Below are 25,850 nucleotides of genomic sequence, written 5' to 3'. Positions count from 1 at the left end.
GTAAACATTTTTTAAAAGAGTAATAACATGCTTTCAGCACACCTGTGAAGTGAAAACCATTTCAGGTGACTATGTCTTGAAGCTCATCGAGAGAATGCCAAGAATGTGCAGAGCAGTAATCAGAGCAAAGAATGGCTATTTTGAAGATACTATAATACAAATTATGTTTTCAGTTATTTCACCTTTTTTTGTTAAGTACATAACTCCACATGTGTTCATTCATAGTTTTGATGGCTCCAGTGACAATCTACAATGTAAATAGTCATGAAAATAAAGAAAACACATTGAATGAGAAGGTGTGTCAAACTTTTGGCTTGTACTATATATATATATATATATATATATATATATATATATATATATATATATATATATATATATATATATATATATATATATATATATACTGTATATATATGTATATATATATATGTTACCTTGAAGGAGAGCTCATATTTTTTATATATATATAAAAAATATGAGCTGTACTTCAAGGTAACACTTGCCTTGACTTTAAAAAGTTTAAATTTGAGGCCTGTATATACATATGTAGTTCATCATCATTCGTATCAGTTGTTTTTTTTTGAGTCATCTTCTTACCCTGTGTTATGTTTTAATTCCATGTCTCCTTGACTTTTCTCTACCCATGCGGCATGACAAAATGATATGAATTGTTGAGAGAGTTGTGCCCTGTGAATTCTACCTGGCAACGAGTGAATGTGCAAACGTGGCGTTACTAGGTAAGAAAAATCTGAGCCATTCTGTTCTGCTTGTTGCAAGCTAGCAAACATTTTGTTTCATTTGTGACCTTTTATAATGAAATAAAATAAAAACAAAGCAAAATTCAAGAGTAATATGCATATTTTAATTATTATAGGGTTTTTATCTTCACCATAGGCAGATCGAATGGCAGGATTATAACTTTTAAAGCATATAATTAATGCGTCCACAACATCCTGCATGGTTAAATGTTGTCCATTCAGTAATGCCGAGTTCAAGTTTTGTGGTAAACTCTCTCTCACCACCAAATATATCACCTCACTTGGTCAGGTCATTTTTAGGGAGAAAAAGAGGAGGGGCCTTGGGAGTGCAGAAAGGATGTCACACAATACCTCCTGAAAGGACACAAAAGGGGGCGACGGCAGCAAATACGACATTCACAGCAACTTTGGTGGGAAGTGGACCCCTTGATTGAAGGGATTAGGTTCCGAGGGAATGCTCCTAAAATTGCATTCTTGAAAGCAGATCACTCAGCTGAGCCAAAGCCATTGCCTGTACCTGAACCTGATCGACCTCCCTTTTCAAACAGTGGAAAAACAAGAACATTCAACATGGTCGCCTGCTGGGCAAAAAAAAAAGTACAAAAAACTAATTGTTTTGCCATCCAATTAAAGCAACACAACCAAACGTAAAGCAAACACGCTAACAAGTGAGTAAAGTTTTTGAAAGGTTTCCTGTACAGATGGCACACAAGAAACCGTCAAAATGACTAAAAACATGGTGGTGATGGCAGAACTATTGATTTAAAGTCCCACATTTTGCTAATTTTCAACTATTTTGAAGAAGTCTCAGAGGTCCCACAACAGTGTATTAGAGGTGTGTTGTCCAAAATCTAGCCATGATGCTGGAAATATAGATTTAAAAAGTGCTCCTAATAAACCCTACTGGGAACTAGGGTTGTACGGTATACCGGTACTAGTATAGTATCGCGGTACTAATGAATCAAAAACGGTACTATACTCTGTTTGAAAAGTACCGGTTCGCCATATTTTTTTTTTACAGGCATGACGGCATGTCGTTGCTGGTTTTATGAGCAGAAGAGCACGTTCGGCAGCGCACAATCACAGAGTACTTACAAGCAGACACAGTGTGTAGACAGAAAAGGGAGAATGGATGCATTTTAGCTTAAAAACTAACGATAAAGGTAAAGCTGTAACACTGAAACGCCCACAGGAAAAGGTGCTTTAAAGCATGGCTAACTAGTTTTGGATTGATTGATTGAGACTTTTATTAGTAGGTTGCACAGTGAAGTACATATTCCGTACAATTGACCACTAAATGGTAACACCCGAATAAGTTTTTCAACTTGTTTAAGTCGGGGTCCACTTAAATTGATTCATGACATAGATATATACTATCAGATATATACTATCATCATAATACAGTCATCACACAAGATAATCACATTGAATTATTTACATTATTTACAATCAGGGGTGTGGAGGTGGGGTAGGATATGGACAGCAAGTAGTGGACATAGAGAGAGAGAGAGAGAGAGAGAGAGAGAGAGAGAGAGAGAGAGAGAGAGAGAGAGAGAGAGAGAGAGAGAGAGAGAGAGAGAGAGAGAGCGAGAGAGAGAGAGAGAGATCAGAAGGCATAAGAAAAAGTATCTGCATTTGATTGTTTACATTTGATTATTAGCAATCCAGGGAGGGTGTTAGTTTAGGGTTGTAGCTGCCTGGAGGTTAACTTTTATTGCGGTTTTGAAGGAGTTAGCGGCTAATTGCAATTGGCAGTGTTTTAACTACTTCTAAATCACTAATCCTTGCCTACATGGCGACAAATAAAGTAATTTTCTTACAAGTATCATCCCTGCAGGTCGAGGAATAGCTAAACATCATTCACTACACACCGCAGGAGGATACAATAGCTCACCGGCATCACAATGTAAACAAATGCCATGGGTGGATTTACACCTGACATTCACTGTAATGATACCAAGTACAACAGCGTATCTAGTCGATACCACTATGATTACATCAATGTTTTTTATCGTCACAAATTATTTTTATTTATTTTTTCATATTATATTCATAAACTCAGGAAATACGTCCCTGGACACAAGAGAACTTAAGTAATGACGAATGTATGATCTGTAACTACTTGGTATCGGATCAATACCTAAATTTATGGTATCATCCAAAACTAATGTAACGTATCCAAACAACAGAAGAATAAGTGATTATTACATTTTAACAGAAGTGTAGATAGAACATGTTGAAAGAGAAAGTAACCAGGTATTAATGGTAGATGAACAAGTAGATTAATAATACATTTTTACAGCTTGTCATTTTTAATTTTGACAAAATAATCGAATGGGGAATGACAAAATATGTTACTGCTTACGTCAGCAGACAACTTAGAAGCCTTAGTTTATTTACTTACTACTAAAAGACAAGTTGTCTAGTATGTTCACTATTTTATTTAATGACATAATTGTTCTTAGATTGCAATAAGAAACATATGTTTAATGTACCCTAAGATTTTTGGTTAAAATAAAGCCAATAATGCCATTTTTCTTGTGGTCCCCTTTATTTAGAAAAGTATCGAAAAGTATCGAAATACATTTTGGTAACGGTACCGGTACCAAAATTTTGGTATCGAGACAACCCTACTGGAAACACACCGTTCTGTGGGACTGTAGCTTTAATACTTTGTTTAAAGCTTTGTTCACACTTATCTTCAACCAGGTGCATGACTCCAAGGACAGCTACTGACCCACTTTTCACATAAAAAGTAGTACCTCAGAACACCATTGCCTCATCTTTTTAGTTTTTTGAGATGCGATTTGTCTCCAAGCTTATTATTATGCTTCAGGTTGTGAGCCTCCCACCGCTAGTTGTTGTAGCGAATGCCACAGTGAACTACGTAGGATCCCACCAAAACATACTGTCTTACTCAATAGAAATAGCTTATGGCTGGAAATCAACATCACTTTGTTTTCCCACCATGGGAACAAAGAAAGTCAGTGAGAAAGACAATGATGAAGAAATCATCAAACACAAAAACATGACCAACTGTGTAGCCGACTTGTGAAATCATATACAAAGTTCGATATAACGTGGTTGATGGTCCGAAGACAACAAGAATTTGACTCGGTGAGGGAAAAAACCTGTGTATGGCTTCCTGTTCTTCTTGCACCCTTCTCATGGAAAGGTTGTCCCAGCTAGAAGGACGTGTCCGCCAGTCAGAGTCGAGTAACTTCATGACTTTAGATGACGTGGGCACGCTTGCTAGCGTTAGCCGTATTTAGTAAACTTGCCCAGTTTACAGCAGGCCTAATTGGCCTACAAGCTACGGTGAGCCGGCTACGAAGCATAACAGATCTAGTAGGGCTGTGAAAGTTTGGGCACCACACGATTCGATTCTTGGCTGTATCAATTGGATTCAGAATTGATTCTCGATTCAAAACAATTCTCTAATCAAATTGAATACTTTTTAAATAACATTGGGTACCAGTTCTATGATTAACTACATTCCTCCATAAAATAGATTTAAAAAACTCTGATGAAATTCTATATTACTTAAAAGAAAACTGGTTTTGTTTAATAAAATTCTACCAAAACATTTAATAAAGTCAAATACAAATAAGGCAACAAGAGAAGTATCCCACACTTCTCTTTTCTAAAGTAAATCCGTACAGCAGATATGAACATCTACATCAACAATATAATTTGCCTAAGTGGCTGGACAGGACAGATTAACAAAAATAAAATTAAATTAAATTTAAATCGATTTTTGAATTTTTTTTAATCGATTAAGAATCGTCACAAATAAAAACTGCCATTCATTCTAAAATTGTTTTTTTGTCTTCACCCATAAGATTTAGCTCGTTAGCTAGTCCTACACCACAGTCTACCAGCTGCGATGTAAACAGGCACGATCACATTAAATAAAATATCGCGTTATATTGGCCCGCGTTCAATCGAAGTTTGAGTGTATGTAAACGCATGAAATTAATGCCAATTTCTTATATCATTTTATTTACAATTAACAATACAAATAATTTCTAGTACCAGTCCCTCTTTTTAACAGTGTACGCTAGGAACATGTCAACAGATATGAATTTACAGGTGACATCTGTAATTTTTCAGGTTTTGTCATACTCGGTGCCTTTGGACAACAACTCTGATAGGCTCGTTTGGTGTATTTTTATTTGCCTCACTTGGTGGTTTTGAGGTAACGTTAGTATTTTATCATTTTAACACTGTCTGTACTGTTCTGTACATATCTTGTTTTGAAGTGATCGAAAGGAATATACGTGTTCAAGTTGCTTGCAGCAACTCATGTTTTGCAATAGCCTACCACTATTTGGTCGTTATCTATGGAGCCAGAACACTGCCAGTAAAATTTGGAATCGAAAACAAAAATTGACATTGTAGAAAAAGTTGTATTGCTACATTGTTGACAACAATGCTCCCGCCAGCTCTCCCCCGTAAAGTAAAGTTAAATTCTCTCACGGGGTAGCAGTGTTGCCGCAGTTACAGTACCTCAGCCGCAGTCAAGAAGTAAAAATTACGATAGCCAAGTACAATAAAAGAATACTTAACCAGCGGACATCTATCCAGGAGAATACAGAGAAGCTGCTGATGGTATTGTTTGACAAAGAAACAGCTGGAAAGAAATCCACTCTCCAAGATAAATGCTGTACATTATTATTACATTGTTTCATAGAGCTACTTTAGCGTTTTGTAGTTCCTTCTATTATATTGTTTTCACACAGTTTTCATAAAATGTTTCTTGTCTAAAAGTTGTTTTTCTTTTTTAAAGTCATGTTATATGTTTTTAATTGTGGTGTGTAGGGATGATGTTTGATAAGGAATTATCGAGTTCGAGCCTATTATCGAATCCTCTTATCGAACCGATTCCTTATCGAGTCCAGATAGGTTGTTGTATATGGAAAAAAACACACAATATTTGGTTTAACAAAAGCTCACTTTTATTATATAATAAAAAAATAAAATCTAATAAATAAATAAATATTGACTGTTACCCACCTAAAAAAATAAAATAAAATAAATAAATATTGACTGTTGTTACCCAAAGTATATTAAGTGGGATTTTTCAGAGAAACAAATATATACAGTAACACAAAAACAACCTGTCTCTGTGATCACTATAGGTGTATAAATAATAATATAGTGTTAAATAAAATCAGTCCCTTGGGCACAAAACTGAAAATAATACAGCTCTCCAAAAAGTGCACTTCTGCTGCTATTTGACATAACTGTTTGTTATGATGCTTTGACATTTTTGCACTTTATTTCTTTATTGAAAGAACATTCTATGAAGAGAAAAGTTCTTTGCAAATGTGGTTACAATGCTAATAAATGAAAAGTTAAAGCTAAAAAAAGAAATACACTTTATTGAGTTAACATTATTTCTTTATGGGGGAAAATGTTATGAGCTAGAGAATATAACAACTACACTACCCAGCATGCAACGGGAGTTACGAGCATGCGCGGTAGCCCCGAAAAGTGTTGCATGTTGCCACGCTGTGAAAGTAAACGTCAAGAACTCAGCCAACACGCCTCGTCTGCATTATTTACAATTAGACAGACAACACATCTACAGTGTGATTTTGTTTTGTTTACAAGGAAAGAAAAACAAAAGTTAAAAAAGGGAGATATGTTGTATGTATATGTATGTGCTGCGGTTGTTTTAAGAACGTTGCGACAGCTGCCGTAAAGGAGGTGCGTTGCTATGTTTCCGGTTGGTCGTAAAAGTGTTCGTCATGTGTTTTACCCTGCTAAAATCTCTCAGTAAAGTTATTCGATGGATTATAGCTTTTGTTTTGAACTTTATTACACCTTGGAGCGCTTTTTCCCGTCCATTGTTTTCCTGCTTTCGCTATCTGCGCCTAATTACTGAGCTACGTGACGTCATTTATTGTGATGTCCCACGGAGCATTTCTGGTCGGGACGGGATTCGAATAAAGAATCAACTCTTTTCCTTTACTATAGTGGTCTCGATAACAGGAACCGGTTCTCAAAAAGGGATTCGAGTCCGAGGACTCGGTTCTTTTCTTATCAAACAACCGGTAAAACCGGTTTCGAGTATCATCCCTAGTGGTGTGTTGGGGGGCCATGGACTGATTAAATATATAATTTTAATGCCTGATACCGTTACGTAATAAGAGTTTTTTGAGGTACGAGCTACGTCACAGAACCAATTGAATTATTTTCTGTTACGACCCCCCTCTGAGGAAGAAAACATTTTGTGCATCCCCCAACCTCTACTATAAATAGTATAATTTGTCTAAAATTGTTTTACGCAAGCCTCTGCATAGCATTGTATCCTTATTACCATTAAAGAAAAGAAAAACGAAAGAACTATAGATCAACTTATAAAGAATAACTTTATTAACATTGTCTTTTTAGTTTGTAACAGAACATATTTTAAGTGCATCAACTAGCCTGAAATAGAAATAAAATCTATGCTTATTTAAACTATAAACTAGGGGTCCCCAAAGTTTTTCACCCGGGGGCCGCATTGGGTTAAAAAATGTTGGCCAGGGGCTGGGCTATATATACATCAATATATAGTCAATTAGTGCACTTGGCAAAAAAATTACTAAATCGTTGGGGAGATGTAAAAAACACTATTGTTCTTTTTTTTTAATAAATGTCTAATGATAATGTCAATGAGGGATTTTTAATCTTTGCTATGTTGAAATTGTAACTAATATTGATACTGTTGTTGATAATATTCATTTTTGTTTCACTGCTTTTGGTTTGTTCTGTGTCGTGTTTGTGTCTCCTCTCAATTGCTCTGTTTATTGCAGTTCTGAGTGTTGCTGGGTCGGGTTTGGTTTTGGAATTGGATTGCATTGTTATGGTATTGCTGTGTATTGTTTTGTTGGATTGATTAATTTAAAAAAATTTAAAAATTAAAAATTAAAAAATATATAAATAAATACTTTTTTTTTTTTAAATCAATTTTTAAAAAATAAGAATCGATTCTGAATCGCACAATGTGAGAATCGGGATTCGAATTCGAATCGATTTTTTCCCACACCCCCAATATATATATATAATCTGTAGGGCTGTGAATCTTTGGGTGTCCCACGATTCGATTCAATATCGATTCTTGGAGTCACGATTCGATTCAGAATCGATTTTTTTTTTTTTTCAATTCAACACGATTCTCGATTAAAAAACGATTTTTTTTTCCGATTCAAAACGATTCTCTATTCATTCAATACATAGGATTTCAGCAGGATCTACCCCAGTCTGCTGACATGCAAGCAGAGTAGTAGATTTTTGTAAAAAGCTTTTATAATTGTAAAGGACAATGTTTTATCAACTGATTGCAATAATGTAAATTTGTTTTAACTATTAAATGAACCAAAAATATGACTTATTTTATCTTTGTGAAAATATTGGACACGGTGTGTTGTCAAGCTTATGAGATGCGATGCAAGTGTAAGCCACTGTGACACTATTGCTAATTTTTTTTTATTTTTTATAAATGTCTAATGATAATGTCAATGAGGGATTTTTAATTACTGCTATGTTGAAATTGTAACTAATATTGATACTGTTGTTGATAATATTCATTTTTGTTTCACTACTTTTGGTTTGTTGTGTGTCGTGTTTGTGTCTCCCCTCAATTGCTCTGTTTATTGCAGTTCTGAGTGTTGCTGGGTCGGGTTTGGTTTTGGAATTGGATTGCATTGTTATGGTATTGCTGTGTATTGTTTTGTTGGATTGATTAATTAAAAAAATTAAAAATAAAAATAAAAATACTTTTTTTTAAAATAATAATTAAATTTAAAAAATCGATTTTTTAAAAATGAGAATCGATTCTGAATCGCACAATGTGAGAATCGCGATTCGAATTCGAATCGATTTTTTCCCACACCCCTAATAATCTGTCTCATTGCAGAATAGACAAACTGCCTTTTCCTTACACTGAACAAAAAAAAGTCATATGTCCACTGATGTTTAAAATCGGAGTCTATTTTACGTCTCCCCAACGATTTCGTATTTTTTTGGCCTCGTGCACTAATTGACTGAAAGAGCGCACACTTGCCGCCCGCTCGCCCAACACTGCGGCGCAAGCGTGATGACGTCACGTTATCGATGGAAAAATGCATTTTTAAACTACATGATTTGCCTAAGCGGCTAGGAGACCCAGAGAGTAACAAGCTGTAGAAAATGGATTGATGGATGGCCTAGAAAGGACATATTTGAAAAAAAATAATAATACAAAAAAATAAAAATAAAAATAAAAACTTTTTTTTTTATTCGGGACTACGCGTGGGCCGGATTTCAGACACCGGCGGACCGTATCTGGCCTGCGGGCCGTAGTTTGGAGACCACTGCTATAAACATTTTTTTTACTGACTTGAACCGTTTGATATTTAAAAATAAAATTAAACTCAATAAATAATAATAATTTCAAAATGAAATATCCTCAGGAGCCCAATATATAACATACTTTAACCTACAAAGCAAAAATGAATGAAACAATTTGTTCAGATTTTTGTAAAAAAAATTTTTATCAAAATGAGGAAGACAGGATTAATGGCTACAATGACCACGTTTCGCAAGTTCGAAGTTTGAAGCATGATACTGCATGAAACCGATAAAGCAAGTTCCCTGGGGACATCATATTGCATATTTGAGAAGAACTGCTCTTGGGACACCTACTAGTTTTATAATATCGTGAGAAAGTCATGTTTCATTATATAGGATCGCTATTAGGTATGCCAGTGATTAACAAGCCTCCACCTTGCAGATAAACGGTGAGTCATTTACAACTGTGTATTGACAATTTACAGCCGCAAAGTAATCTATTTATAAACCCTTCACAAGGGTATCCTCAGACTAATGTCCAACAGTCCGTCCACAGAATCAGCTCATCAGATGTAGCACAGACAGCAATAAGCCTGCTAGGTTTGCTGCACATGCTCAGATCACTCAGTCAGATAAGCACATCCTCTTAAAATACATTCCCGAGAAAAAAGGAGTGATTCATGGTATCAATACAGAACAATGGCTCGACTGCTGCATGGGAATTGTTCTGTGATAGCTCAGGGTTCCCAGAAAAGAAGACAGTATTTTGGTAGACAATGGCGTGAATTCAGGATGTGGTGGCGGATTTATTTGCTCTTTTAATACGAGTGGACTCAGGCTCTTTAAATACTAAATAAAAAATATAGAGCATACCGTACCATACTAAAAGAAATGAAAATCCCGTACACCCACTGCCAACTATATTGTAGTCCCAAACACTAATACAGAGTGGAACCTCTACGGTCAAATGCAGCAAAGCGTCTCAGAGTTTGGACTTTGACCTACATTTTTGTCAAAATGCCTACCTATTGTCCGTCATGCATGACCAAAGACGTCAACATATAAGACCTCGGGGTATGTCACAAGACTGTGAAAAGTCATTTTGTTCGGCCTTTTCCTGAAGTAGTTTTCCAACTTATTCAAAAAGAATATATAGGACTCACAATACAAGCAGTAAGTCTGCAGTGTCACCACACACATAATAATTGGGCCTGAGCTACGAAAAGTTTGCGTGTATTAAAACACGTGCAAAATGTGAGCGAAATTTTAGTGTGTCTACATTAGGGATGTCAAAGGGTTTTCATTAAGGGCCACATCGCAGTTATGGCTGCCATCAGAGGGCCGCTTGTAACAGCGAATAATGTATGAATTTGCCTCTAGATTTCATTATTAAGTATATAAATTGTTTTAAGTAGACTGTAGATTTTACAGTAAAACAATGCATTTACAAAATTTTACTGTAAAATAGTGTTTTTAAAAATGGTATTTATTTATTTATTTTTTATTCTGGCAATTTAGCTGCCGGGCAGCACGGTGGGACAGGGGTTAGTGCATGTGCCTCACAATACGAAGGTCCTGAGTAGTCCTGAGTTCAATCCCGGGCTCGGGATCTTTCTGTGTGGAGTTTGCATGTTCTCCCCGTGACTGCGTGGGTTCCCTCCGGGTACTCCGGCTTCCTCCCACCTCCAAAAACGTGCACCTGGGGATAGGTTGATTGGCAACACTAAAATTGGCCCTACTGTGTGAATGTGAGTGTGAATGTTGTCTGTCTATCTGTGTTTGCCCTATGATGAGGTGGCGACTTGTCCAAGGTGTACCCCGCCTTCCGCCCGATTGTAGCTGAGATAGGCTCCAGCGCCCCCCACGACCCCGAAGGGAATAAGCGGTAGAAAATGGATGGATGGAACTTAGATGCCGGTTTTTCTACCATAAAAACAAATGTACCGTCTTTGCATTTACAGTAATACACCGTTAAAAACAAGACTTTACAGTAAAAATATGGCAGCTCAGTCAACAGAATTTTAATGCAAAAATGTTTTAGTTTTTTTCAATTTACAGTAATATGCTGTAAAGAACACCGTAAAATGTATTGTCATTTTTATTAATTTGATGAGTAGTTTGCTGTAAAGTCATAAGTCAAGCAGATATTTAAGTATTTATTTTTGTTTCGCCAAAAAATGTTTGGAAAGTATGATAACATACTGTAATATTTGTTGCAATAATGGATGTTATTAAAGTTTAAAATGTATGCAATTTCAAGCAGTACATATATTTATTTCTGAAAAAAATCTATTACATATAGTGAGAAAATATTAATTACTTTATTGACACATATCATTTCCAGGTGTTTGTGGGCCAGATAAAATGATGTCGCAGGCCAGATCTGGCCCCCGGGCCTTGAGTTTGACACCTCTGGTCTACATGAATATGCAGAATATACGCTGATCGTCAGAACGTCCACAATATTGGGAGGAGAAGATGCAGAGATTATCATTTTGGGCTCGCAATGTGATTTATCAAGACCGAGAAACTCTTTTACAACGGCTGTTTTGCGTCTTTATTTAGTATGTCTAAGAATGTGCAAACAGGCACAGCTACACATAAATAGCTGTGAGAAAAGAGGGGGTCGCGTTGCAAATATTCCCTCTGCGTCCAACAAATTTGGACTGTCAGATATAAAAAACTATTAGATATATATAGTGTATTCCTGGCCTATTCAGCTGGCGGTCCGCAGGCCACATCTGGCCCACCAAAGCTTTAAGTTTGGCCCGCCGAACATCACCCAAATAGGCCTGATGAAACCATTCAAAACAGGCTTGCTCATGTATGCAGTACTCCCGCCACCCTCCAGGGGGAAACAGCGGAGCATATGTGTCACAATGAAGCGTCAGTGTGTGAGTAAAAGAAGATGGCACTATTGACTAAAAATTTTAAAAAATCTGAAAAATCTGACTTTAGTAGCGACTGGACAGCAAAGTATGAATATATAAGAAATTGCTGACTTTGATGTGTTTTGTCTTCGTAGCTGTGTTGTTTTTGGCTGTTTAACTTGAGCGATCAAAACTGGTTCAATACATGTAGCACTGAATTTGACCAGCAGAGGGCGATAAAGCTACACCTTTGGTTTAATTTTGTTAAATCACATGTGTGCAATGTTTGCTGTGTGTATTAACACTTAACATTCTATTTTATTTATGTAACATAATGGACAATATTTATGTAAAATACACAATGGACGTTATACTTTTGTAATGTTCATATTTTTCAGTTTTACAAACCTAAAAAAAGGCAGACATATAAAGATATAAAACTGAGGAAGAAAAATAATTCAAAAGAAAGAACATCAATAATCAACAGAACTTGTTAACTCTGTCTAGCCGCACACGTTGGAAGTGAGTAGCGACAGCAGAATAATGAATTTATTGACAGTGCAGTGTGAAAGGTGATGTGCTTACTTTGTAAATAAGTAAACGTAGTCGTAAAGCAGGCCTGGGCAATTATTTTGCCTCGGGGGTCCAAATTTAGAGAAACAATTATGTCTGGGGGCCGGTATATCTATTTTTAGGAACACTAATACAAAAACTCCCAATAATGTCTGATTGAATGCTAAAAACGTTATGACAGACCGCCTTAAAAAATGGAATGGAATTTTAATTTTTTTTACTGAATGAGACACCCAGAATGTACATGAAAATAAAGAATGTGGGATTTACAATATTAACTAGGAACGATAAAACACTGAATATTGACAACATATGAACGTCACACCCCCTCTCGATCGACATATTTTACAATCAAGTGAAACGCAACAAAAATGCAACAAACAGTGAAATATGAACGCGAAGGGTAAAAAAAACAAAAAACACCTACAATCTTATACATCTGATACATCACTAAGCTTTAGAACTTTGTTATAAAAATCTCCTTCCACGTCTGTTCCTGACACCCGCATTTCAGGCTGGCCGCTCTGGAAACACTCTTGGGAAACGCTCCCCACCCACACTGCTTGGTGCCTCGTCTGAGCTGCTGTGACTTAGATTACCATAGTAACTAATTAGATTACCATAGAAACTAGTATATTATGCATAAGCACATATTCTAACCATTGAAGTACTTTGTATTGTTCAAGACTTACGGTCATTTGAAAACATCACTGTACATCATAATGGCAGCTACAGTTTCCATCTTAGAGATCTAAAAAAAATTTTGGGGGAATGTCCGGCGGGCCAGATTGAAAGGCTTAACGGGCCGCATGCGGCCCCCGGGCCTTAATTTGCCCATATTTGTTTTAAAGGAATATAACCTACAGAGGCACTTTATAAATGAACATCTAAATTTTGAGGTGCGGCCCCTGAGACCTTGGGCTCTTGAAACTGTGGCCCTCTTCATTATGTAGTTGAATAGCCCTGGTTTATTCAGTAATATCATTTTAGATTTCTATTTTTCTAATTACCGTATTTTTTGGATTATAAATTGCTCCGGAGTATACGTCGAACCGGCCGAAAATGCATAATAAAGAAGGAAAAAAACATACATACGTCGCACTCGAGTATAAGTCGCATTTTTGGGGGAAATTTATTTGATAAAATCCAACACCAAGAATAGACATTTGAAAGGCAATTTAAAATAAATAAAGAATAGTGAACAACAGGCTGAATAAGTGTATGTTATATGACGCATAAATAACCAACTGAGAACGTGCCTGGTATGTTAACGTAACATATTATGGTAAGAGACATTCAAATAACTATAACATATAGAACATGCTATACGTTTACCAAACAATCTGTCACTCCTGATTGCTAAATCCGATGAAATCTTCTTCCTCGTTGTCGCTCCTGGTATGCGCCGCTAGTGTCCATTCTTTTTGCTGCTCGATCGCCGTTTTCTGCCGCATATTTTACTACGTCCATCTTGTAATCTGCAGTATATTTGTTCAGTCCTACCCAGTTTTTATAAGTTACCGCCAATGTTGATGTGATCCATTTTAATAACTACGGCAGTAGCATATAGCATATAGCAGTTAGCATCCCATGACCCACTATGCACTTCTGCCATGACCCTCCCCCACCGAATTCTTATTGGTTGACGTGTGAGTGACGATTACTGACGTGTGTGTGACGATTGCTGCCATTTGCTTCGTCTCTTACGTGAATGAGATAAATAATATTATTTGATATTTTACGGTAATGTGTTAATAATTTCACACATAAGTCGCTCCGGAGTATATGTCGCACCCACGGCCAAACTATGAAAAAAAATTTGATTTATAATCCGAAAAATACAGTAATTTAATTTAAAAAAAATTGTTTTTACAATTTTAGCTGCTGGGTGACTTTAGGGACATATTACAACTGCTGGCGAGTATTTTTATGTATTTATTGTCCTATGAGAAATATATTAGTGAATATTATATCACTATGAAAAAAATCGCAAAGTATCCAGACGCACCATCACAACACCTCAGCACATCCCAGAGTGCACCTTCAGGGTGCTAGAAAATAGGTTCTGTTGCTTCAATTTATCCTAGAAAAGGTGGTACATAATATATTAGTGCTATATGATGCCATAAATGTGGAAGGAAATGAGTGTCTCCATGGTGACATTTTGTGTACATGCAAAAACTGAATTTTTATAGGGCAGTCTACACCACCTTTGTACTCGTTATCAATTGTACACGCAGTCTTAGTAGATCACCCGTGACATGTGGACACAATTTTGAAGTCTGAACAAGCCATTTAGCCCTACATAGTCATTAGTTATCAAGGTACTAATTACGGTTAAATTAATTTTGTACTTTGTGACTGATTGGGCTAAAAAGGCAATAAGGCAGTTAAGGCTGGTACAAATAAATCTTAAAGGGGAACTGCACTTTTGGGGGGAAATTTTGCCCATCAATCATAATTTTTATGTGAGTCAAGAACACTTTTCTGTGTACTGTAAATATAAAAAACTGCTCGTCAGAGGCAGCTAGCAATGGAGGTAAAGGGGATTTGAGCTGTCCTGCCTATACAGCCCTCTAAAAAACCTCCAAGGACGTGTTGTATACATGATGGAAGTATATACAGTATGTAATGTAGTAACAGGCACATTCATGATAACATGTAATATTTAGGTATTTTGCTCATTTTAAGTATTACCAAAACTACTTTCTTGGGCCCATTCATTTCACGGCGCGCATAGCAACGATTTTCGTTGTTATGCATTTCATTTGATGAGAGTGATATAGTATCAAGTTAGTAGCGTGTAGATTTTCAAATTTAACCAAATTCCCGGCTTTGTGCCACAAATTTCTACCATACAGGTGAGACACATGATTTATTACCTAGAATTTTTTTTATCCAAACCCGAAGGCAATACAGCTGATGCAGCTCAAGCTTCTTCTTTATCTTATGGTGGGTCACAACCAATATTATTAGCAAGACGATGTGTCACGATGTCAGAGAAATAGTTAGGCGGTGTTAGCTCTTACAATTACAATGTCCCTCCAGCTTTGTTAATATGCATGTTACAACATGTAAATGGAGTGTTTTGGTAGTTTTAGATGTTTTTAGAGCGTTTTAGAGGCAATATTGGTTTATCCTCTTTTGCTGCATTGTTAGCCACCTTTTGTTAAATTATTTTTAATGTTTAGAATGCACAAAAAAAAGACGTGTGTTCTTGTTCTCCATGCTAAAATCCTCTGCTGTTGCCTTTTCTAATACAAAGTAGAACATAATTCTAAGTTATACCTGTCAGTAGATTTAATATGGAAGCGCTAAAAAGTATAACTTCGGCCCCAAATTGATTGAAACTTGTATTAGTAGATTGCACAGTACAGTACATGTTTCGTACAATAAATGGTTACACCCAAATAAGTTTTTCAGGGGTCCACGTTAATCAATTCATGGTAGAAGATAGAGAAAAATAAGGAACTTATTGACCACAACTTTGGATTACAACTGTATAAAAATGATGGACTTGCGCAAAGCTCTTTGGGTAAACCTCTGATGTAACTGCTTATGTAACTAAGGCAAAATAAGTCACAACTGCCCAAAATTCCAAACGGCTCGTTTGGAGCAAGTATGGAAGAAGGCAAGATTGTTTTATATATATCTCCACCATGCCTCCAAGGTTTGCTTTCACATTTTCAAGACTAGGGGATCTCAAATACACAGGTACCAACACGTAAAAACAGTTAAAGAGATTAATTTGTAATTTGTAACAGACTCCACACATAAAAATAAAAACAATCAAGCAGTGTGTTTGGTCTGCTACAATAATATCAACACAACACAGCACACAGATAACGACTCTGTCCAATCAATGAGCCACATTCAAAGTCCTCCAAGCCTGAAATCTTGCATGAATAAACATGGTCCATATCTGTATTGATCTAAATATTGATAGTATCTATACCATAGGTATCAAAGTCAAGGCTCGCGGGCCAGATCCGGCACTCAAATTAATTATCTATGGCCCCCGGGATGATATTTGATTAGTATTAGAACTGGCCACAGGCCACAGCCGCCTTGCATGCACCAATACTCCATCAGTGTTGGCGCTAGGAATTTTCAAAATGGGGTCTTAGGGACCCCATCAAGTCATAAAAATGAGGTCCCACAGTAAATTTATGGGGTCCCACTTTTTTGTAAGCGTTTTGAAAACAAATGATAAATGTATGCATTATCCTGTTATATCTCACATTCTATATTGTGTTTTGGAAAAAGGTTGTCATAAACGTTACTTAATTCATTTAAAAAAATAATACAAAAGAAAACACATTTTTATGCACATGTAAATGTATTCAGTTATAAACATTCATTCACTTTCTTCTTTCTTTCATGGATTAAACTTTACTGCTGCCGGTATTTTTTCTATATTTTTATTGTAATATTTTCAGAATGTGTTTGTTCTGTTTTTGGCCAAAATAAGACAAAGAAAACAATCTGAAGTTGTCTTTATTTTTTAGTTTTAATGCCGTGATTTTAATATAATTAAATATTACCTGTATAGTTAATAAAGGTTTTATAATAGCAACAGTTTGACCCGAGAACTGATTTTTTTTCTACTTGAATTATTTTCTACAGGAAGAAATGGTTGGCCTGTATCCAGGAAGTACCTGAGAGATATCACTGTATGGCACATACTGCGGTTCAAAGGTCCAATCTGTACATTCCCCTCATGTTTTCTTCTTTCCTTTGCTCTGTTTTCAACTGATGCCCCAGATAGAATCATATAAATAACCAAACACTAATAGTTGGAAATATGTGTTTCTATACACTTGGCAGACCATCACATTTTTATTCATAGGATCAGCGGAAACCGCTTAAGAAAAAGAAGAAGAAAAAAAAAACCTTTGAACCTCAGCGTATATCAACAGTGCCATTATCTAATTGATCTAAAGGCAGCTGTATTGAAAAAAGCCACCTGCTTGGTCTTGAAAGAAACCACAGAACTTATTCAGCTGCTTCCAGGCTTCCTGACAATATAAATTATCCTTTTTATAATACACCCACAAAGCAACCAGAGTGTTCCTGAAAAGTCAAATTTGGACTAGCAGACATTGGCAAGCAGCAATGCCTATAAAAAAAAACACTACGTCACAGCATTGCTCTGCCAACACCTTCCTGTTCCATCTTCAAGACTTCAAATATTCTTTGTCAATTTCCAATGCTTCTGTCAGGCCGCTTTGATGATAACATCAAATTGTGAACAAGTTGCAAAAACCCTCTTTAAGGTTTTACGACAGAAAACTAATTAATAATCTTTACATTACAGCCTTTTGATTGTTTTAGAACAACTTGGATGTCAACCAGTGGCATCAGGGGCGCCCCTGCCTATACGCAGGTCAGAGCGTATAGAAATTTTACTGCAAACTAATTCCTATCCTCTTCCTATTCCGTCACCGTTAAGGATATAATCGCAGTTTTCCCTTGGCATTGTCAGTATGCCTGTGGCGCACAGCGTTAATGCACTGGTCTTGTGAGCTAGCCATAATGGGTTCCGTCTGAGGTGGTAATTGAGGCAGAAAGTCTTGATAATTGAAGTTATTATATATTATCATTATTATTACTATATTTGTTATTTTGCACACAATTTTGAACAGGCTGAAAATTTTGGAGTTGGAACAGTTTGAATCGGATAAAAAATGTGGGAATTGTGGAACTTTGAAAAATGTCCCATTCTTTTCAATGGGAATTTCATGGAAATTTGGGAATTTCGGGAAAAGCGTGAATTTTTTGGAAAACGTTAAAGGACTTGAATGTTCTGAATGAGTTGAAATGGTTGGTGTTGGAATTTTTCAAATCGGTCGAGAAATGTTGAAGTGGTAACATTTTTAATTGAGAAATGGTATTAAGGAATTTCAGGAATTTCGGGAAAACCGGGAATATTTCCAGTTCAAAAAACAACTTCGTTTTTGTCCTGATTAAGAGGAATGATTGGACGGTGGAACGGTTGAAGTGGGTTGAAAAATGTGGAATGAGTAGTCACCAGAATAAAGGGTAAAAAAAAGGGTTTGAAAAAAGGGAATTCTGGGAATTCCTGGAATTTTTTCTAACTTGGAAAAATTATAGTTTGAATTTCCAGGATGAGTGGAATATGTTGAAGGTGGCATGGTTTGAATCAGTTGAAAAATGTGGAAATGGTGGAAGTTTGAAAAATGGCCAATTCATTTTAAATGGGAAAAATGTCCCGGAAAACCTGGAATTCTGGGAAATCTGGGAATTAGTCAAGGGAAAGCCTTCGATTCCCCGAATAGGCTGAACAGTTTGAAGTTGGAACGGTTTGAATCAGGTGAAAAATGTGGAAGGTAGAGCGCACCAAAATCTGGAGAAGAAGTTGAATAAATTGATGAATTTTGTTGTAGAAAACCATATACATGTACATGATACATGGGTTATACTTGTATAGCGCTTTTCTACCTTCAAGGTACTCAAAGCGCTTTGACAGTATTTCCACATTCACCCATTCACACACTGATGGAGGGAGCTGCCATGCAAGGCGCTACCAGCACATATCAGGAGCAAGGGTGAAGTGTCTTGCCCAAGGACACAACGGACGTGACTAGGATGGTAGAAGGTGGGGATTGAACCCCAGTAACCAGCAACCCTCCGATTGCTGGCACGGCCACTCTACCAACTTCGCCACGCATATGTGTGAATGCATTGGAACATTCACACAATTATATATTACAATATTAATATAATAATAATTTATAAATGGTACAAACATTGCTTAACACAAAAAAGTATGAAAAAATGGGAGTAACCTCCGAATAAAATTAACCAGGGCCCTGAGTGTTGAAACGTGTTCAACTACAGAGGTTCCATTGTAGCTTCAGAAGTATAGTTAGTGGACCAGGTAGGACACCTCTCTTGTTGCATCTAACTGATTTTATTCACTTAATTAATCAAAAAATGCATTTTAGGATAAATTTTTAGCACAATGACCAAAAAAAAGCAATGACACGTCACAACTGTAGGACAGCCCGGTTGCAAATACTACTGTATCCCTTACTGTTGCTTTAAGACACAAATAGAAAACTCCATATCTCAATATTTGCGTTGAACACGCAGGAAAAAAAATGCAATGGCGTCAGATGGACATTTGTTACACCCATGCTCGTATAAAGGGATGCTGGGCGGTATAGCTCGGTTGGTAGAGTGGCCGTGCCAGCAACTTGAGGGTTGCAGGTTCGATTCCCGCTTCCGCCATCCTAGTCCCTGCCGTTGTGTCCTTGGGCAAGACACTTTACCCACCTGCTCCCAGTGCCACCCACACTGGTTTAAATGTAACTTAGATATTGGGTTTCACAATGTAAAGCGCTTTGAGTCACTTGAGAAAAAGCGCTATATAAATGTAATTCACTTCACTTCACTGTTAAAAAGCCAAATGTGAGCAACACATGTGTGCGGTAGAGACAGGCGACAGCCTAGTAGCAAGTCATAGATCTCGCCATGTCCTTTAATGCAGTGTAACGCTCCCAAATACACAGAGAATTACCACGTAATAAAACCAGGCGTCCTCCCCAAAGGCCCTGCACGCGTCCATCCGCATGTGTGCGTATTATATTTAGATATGCGGGGGGCGGGGGTCTTTGCTCAGCTGTCTAAAAACATGGACATTGAAAAGCCAGCGACACACTAGGTGGCAACTGGTAGAGTGAAAAACAACAGCCAGGCCTCCGTGCTCACCTTTTAGAGAATTCCACACAGTGGATAATTGGGCATGAGGTGCAAAATTTAACAGGCCGTGAGCCAAACTCCTGCCACGGGTTGTGATGGAAGCATATTTTCCAGCCACGGGGGCGTAAACCTGAATCCTGGCAAGCATCCCATTGAGCATTATTCACATGATCGACCACTGCATGAGCTGACGACGCTCAAAATCAAAACTAGCACTCAACACCTTTAGCCTAAAAAAAAACTAGAAATGAATGGAAATGTTCCACCACAAGCAGCGAAATGAGCATCAACATAAGGCAGATGAGTCAATAAGATGTGTTCAACATACCTGTCCCAGATCCAGAGTGACGTTGATCTCATTGTAGCCCAGCCCTTTGGACAGAGGAGGACTCTGCCACCAGCGCTCCGTCCCGTCGATGGCGTTGGTCACCGGGTGGGCTTTGCTTGGGTCAGCGGCATTGCAGTAGTTGCAGAACTGGCCCTGGCCGTTTACAAATAGTAGGTTAGGACACAAACTCAACAGTCAACACTGCCTGTGAATACTTTAGCTTTTTATTTGGCTTTTTGTCGTGACCAAAAAAGTGACTTGTAATAGTAGTTAACTTACTATTACACTTAATTACGAATGTGAAAACATGCTACTTGTTGACATGTTGACCCCCAATTGAATGGATTACTTCTACTTCCATAGTTTGCCTGCTCAGAGTGTCCCCCCTGAGATCGGTAGGTCGTGAGTTCAAACCCCGGCCGAGTCATACCAAAGACTATAAAAATGGGACCCATTACCTCCCTGCTTGGCACTCAGCATCAAGGGTTGGATTTGGGGGTTAAATCACCAAAAATGATTCCCGATTGGGCCACCGCTGCTGCTCGCTGCTCCCCTCACCTCCCAGCGGGTGGAACAAGGGAATGGGTGTTTGTGACTATCAGTGGTACTTTAACTTTTCCTGAGCGGAAAGATTGTGTCGAAATACAAAATAATTTGATTGTGTGCAATGTCTACCGTACCGTAAACAAACTTGATAGCGCGCGCAAAGCTAATCTTCTAAGTTTGTGCGCAGGGAATTGCGTCCCTTTAATTAACAATTCATTTAGCGTGTCTGTCTTTATGTATATGCAAAATAAATTTTGATCATCAAAACATCTACAATATTGGGAGGAGAAGATGCAAATATAATTATTTAGCACTCACAACTGTTCTGCGACCACTGTTTTGCGTCTATGTTTAGTACATTTGAAAAACTAGCACGGTTAAGCACAAATGACTGTGAGAAGAGGCGATCGTCCTGGCGATTGAGGATCACAACATTCCGTCTGTGTGCGTGTCAACATATTTAGACAGTCAGAAGTGAAAATATTAGACATATTGCCTATTCAGCAATATTATTTTATAATGTTATAACTGCTGTGATTAAAAGAAATTTGGATTTGTTTTAGTGTTGGGTGCCGTTTTTTATGGTGTAAGTTTTTACATATAGGAAATATATATTAGACCTTATATATGTCTTACAATATGCATTTTCTTGCGCCTGGACCATTCCAGACGAACCATCATAACATCGCAGCACCTCCCAGAGCACACCTTCAACATGCTAAAAGTAGCTTGTTGACAAGATTGTGCTTCAATATCGCCTAGAAAATGCAGTACTATTATACAAAACCCAAAACCAGTGAAGTTGGAACGTTGTGTAAATCGTAACTAAAAACAGAATACAATGATTTGCAAATCCTTTGAATTCCGATTGAATAGACTGCAAAGACAAGATATTTCATCTTTGAAGTGAGACACTCTGGTTTTTTTTGGCAAGTAATCATTACAATTTAATGGCAGCAACACATTGCAAAAAAGTTGGCAAAGCAGCATTTTTACCACTGTGTTACATGGCCTTTCCTTTTAACAACACTCAGTAAACGTTTGGGAACTGAGGAGACCAATATTTGAAGCTTTTCAGGTGGAATTCTTTCCCATTCTTGCTCAATGTTCAGCTTAAGTTGCTCAACAGTCCGGGGTCTCAGTTGTGGTATTTTAGGCTTCATAATGCGCCAAATGTTTTCAATGGGAGACAGGTCTGGACTACAGGCAGGCCAGTCTAGTACCCACACTCTTTTACTACAAAGTCACGCTGTTGTAACACATGCAGAATGTGGCTTGGCATTGTCTTGCTGAAATAAGCAGGGGTGTCCATGAAAAAGACCTTGCTTGAATGGCAACATATGTTGCTCCAAAGCCTGTATGTACCTTTCAGCAACTTTCTCAGTCTTTTTTGCCACTTGTGCCAGCTTTTTTTAAACATGTTGCAGGCATCAAATTCCAAATGAGCTAATATTTGCAAAAAATAACAAAGTTTACCAGTTCAAACGTTAAGTATCTTGTCTTTGCAGTCTATTCAATTGAATATAGGTTGAAAAGGATTTGCAAATCGATGTATTCTGTTTTTATTTACCAAAAGGCCATGTAACACAGTTGTAAAAATGCCCCTGCGCCAACTTGTTTGCAATGTGTTGCTGCCATTAAATTCTAACTTAATGATTATTTGCAAAAAAAAAATTACGAAAAAAGTTCGAACATTAAATATCTTGTCTTTGCAGTATATTCAATTGAATATAAGTTGAAAAGGATTTGCAAATCATTGTATTCTGTTTTTATTTACGATTTACACAACGTGCCAACTTCACTGGTTTTGGGTTTAGTACTTTGAGGGACGGAAATGGAGTCATTTTTGAAAAAGTGCACATAAGCCTAACCTTCAATTAGATCAGCGTTCAAAATCTGGCCCACAGATTCTTTTTTTTAATCTGTCCTGTCCAGTTGCTTAGGCAAATCATATTGTTGATAGAAATGCCCATCTGCTTTGTGGATTTACTTTACAATATAGATACTTCTCATGCTGCCAATTTTTTTTAACCAAATGTAGCCCCTAATTTAAAAAGTTTGGGTACCCCTGAAGAGTATTCCACAGAGACAACCATTTTTATTACAATATTATATAAAAATGAAACTTGGAAAACCTTGGGAGTGATAAATGTGAGAGGTAAATGTGTCTCGCATACAGTCAAGCCTGGTGGAGGAAGCGTCATGACCTGAGGCTGAACGGCACAGTGGCGTGCGGCGCTGTGGTTCACGGAGACACTAAAACATGAATTGGGTGTGATATGTGAAGCAGAACGTCATCTCTTCTTCCGTTGGGAAAAGGGGTTGCATGGCAATTTTCCAACATGATAAAGAGCCCAAACACACCTCCAACATGACAAGAGCCTTGCTGAGAAAGCTGAAGCTGATTGAGTGGCCGAGTATGTTGAACCTAGGGGCATATGGTTTTCTACACCAAAATTAATCTATTTATCATTTATCATTCTCCAGATTTTGGCGCGCTCTCTCTACCTTCCACATTTTTCATCCAATTCAAACCGTTCCAACTTCCAACTGTTCAGCCTATATGGGAATCGCGGGCTTTCTCTTGACAAATTCCAAAAATTCCTAGATTTTTCTGGAATTCTCAGAATTCCAGGTTTGCCGGGACATTTTTCCCATTCAAAATGAATTGGCCATTTTTCAAACTTCCACCATTTCCACATTTTTCAACCGATTCAAACCACTCCACCTTCAACATATTCCACTCATCCTGGACATTCAAACTATTATTTTTCCAATTTCAAAATAATTACAGTAATTGTCAGAATTTCCTTTTTTTCAAAACATTTTTCACCCTTTTTTCTGGCAAATACTCCTTCCACATTTACAACCCACTTCTACCGTTCCATCGTCAAAACATTCCTCTTAATCAGGACAAAAAACAAAGTTATTTTTTTAACTGGAAAAATTCCCGGTTTTCCCGAAATTCCTGAAAACCGTTTCTCAATTAAAAATGTTACTACTTCAACATTTCTCGACCGATTTGAAATATTCCAACACCAACCATTTCAACTCCCTCAGAACATTCAAGTCTTTTAACATTTTCCAAAAATATTCCCGCTTTTCCCGAAATTTCCATGAAATTCCCATTGAAATGAATGGGACATTTTTCAAAGTTCCACAATTCCCACATTTTTCATCCGATTCAAACTGTTTTAACTCCAAAATATTCATCGTTTTCAAAATTGTGTGCTCTACTTCAACAATTTTTTAAAAATCCCGGATTTTCAAGAATTCACAGTTTTCAGGGACATTTTCCCCATTCAAAATGAATTGTCCATTTTTTAAACTTCCACAATTCGCACCTTTTTCAATCGATTCAAACCATTCCACCTTCAACACATTCCACTCATCCAACTAACACTTTCCCAAGTTCCAAACCAAATTCCGTTTTTCCTGGAAATTCAAACTCTTTAACATTCAAACCATTTCAACATTCAAACTATTCTTACATTCAAACTACATTATGTCAGCATTCACACACAATTCCTTTAGGAATGTACTCATCTATTTCAGTTTCAAATTTTAATCGGATTTTTCAATTGTGACTATTTTAAAAAACTAATTTTTAAATCAATTTCCCACTCTATATCTGTGGGGTCCACACACACGTCAACGTTTCCCGCATATTCTTTTATTTGTGGCGACAAATGAAAGAGAGAAGTGTGTCTTGTGTCGTGCATTTATTCAGTAATCACAAAAAAGGGAGCATTTGCTCCACAAGCCCGACAAAACCTCCACAAGTGTGAAAAGCAACCTTAATCACTGCTATAAGTGCTAAGAAGACAGAGCTCAGAGACAATCTTCCATCATTTGGCCACAGCTTGCCTCCTTAGTGAAATAAGTAAACCAGTGGTGTTTGTGGAAGTTTTGGAAAGCAGCTTTTTTATAGACCTGTGGCACATTGTTGGAAAAGAATACACCAAAAAAACAATTAAAAACATGCATAAAGTAAGGAGAAAAATATTAGATGTTCATACTAATAAAAGTGTTTTTTTAAATCAAAAATTTAGTTTTTAGAGAAAAATATGACGTGTATTTTTGGACGAAATATTGCAGCCCCTGTGGAACCAACGGTAATTCGGCACTTGTGGAGCATCTTTAAGCAGAAAGAAGGAAGGTGGCGGAGAGCAAGTGATGTCATAGTGGAAGAGAATTAGTAACAACCTGTGTGGTCCTGGTGAGTTCCACGCCCAAGAGGTTTAAGGCAGTGTTAAATAAAAATGGTACTCACACACAATTTAGACACTGTTGTGCCACCTATCAGTATCGGCAGATCTTCATTGTCAAATAATGCCTTTCAATGCCGATCACAAACGCCGATCCCTTTTGGTTGACACTGTATTTATTTTTAGTCCTCCTGCTGACAAGTTAGCAGCTGAGTATGTGTCTCCATACACAGTGTGGAGCCGCTCCGCTAAGGTAATAATAATCACCTTTATGGTGGCAAATAAACTACTTTTCTTTGTATTATTATCAATTAGCATTATCATTGGAGGACAAGGGTAAACATGTTCAAGACCAAGAGCAAGCAGGAGCAGGCATGCTACAGCTAAGCTAACCGCTAAGCTTGCTAGAAACAACACCAAGAAATAAGTGCTTAGTAAAGTTTAAGAAGCGTGGATGGAACCACGTTACAGCAGAAAGTAAGCATAAACGAACAGGAAACAAACAAGTATATAAATAAGA

General features: G+C 37.2%; 1 protein-coding gene across 3 annotated transcripts in view; it reads right to left on the bottom strand.

The window, feature by feature from the left end:
* The window catches only part of LOC133630849 (laminin subunit alpha-3-like), a 288,676-nt gene that overhangs the window by 155,725 nt on the left and 107,101 nt on the right, over positions 1 to 25,850 (bottom strand). For all 3 annotated transcript variants that reach the window (XM_062022652.1, XM_062022651.1, XM_062022654.1), the window contains one exon: positions 20,577 to 20,729. In XM_062022652.1, the coding sequence (XP_061878636.1) occupies positions 20,577 to 20,729 (153 nt within the window). The remainder of the gene's footprint in view (positions 1 to 20,576; positions 20,730 to 25,850) is intronic.

The sequence above is a fragment of the Entelurus aequoreus genome, linkage group LG16 (genome assembly GCF_033978785.1).
Source record: "Entelurus aequoreus isolate RoL-2023_Sb linkage group LG16, RoL_Eaeq_v1.1, whole genome shotgun sequence".
NCBI lineage: Eukaryota > Metazoa > Chordata > Actinopteri > Syngnathiformes > Syngnathidae > Entelurus > Entelurus aequoreus.
This window is presented reverse-complemented; position numbering and strand designations above follow the sequence as displayed.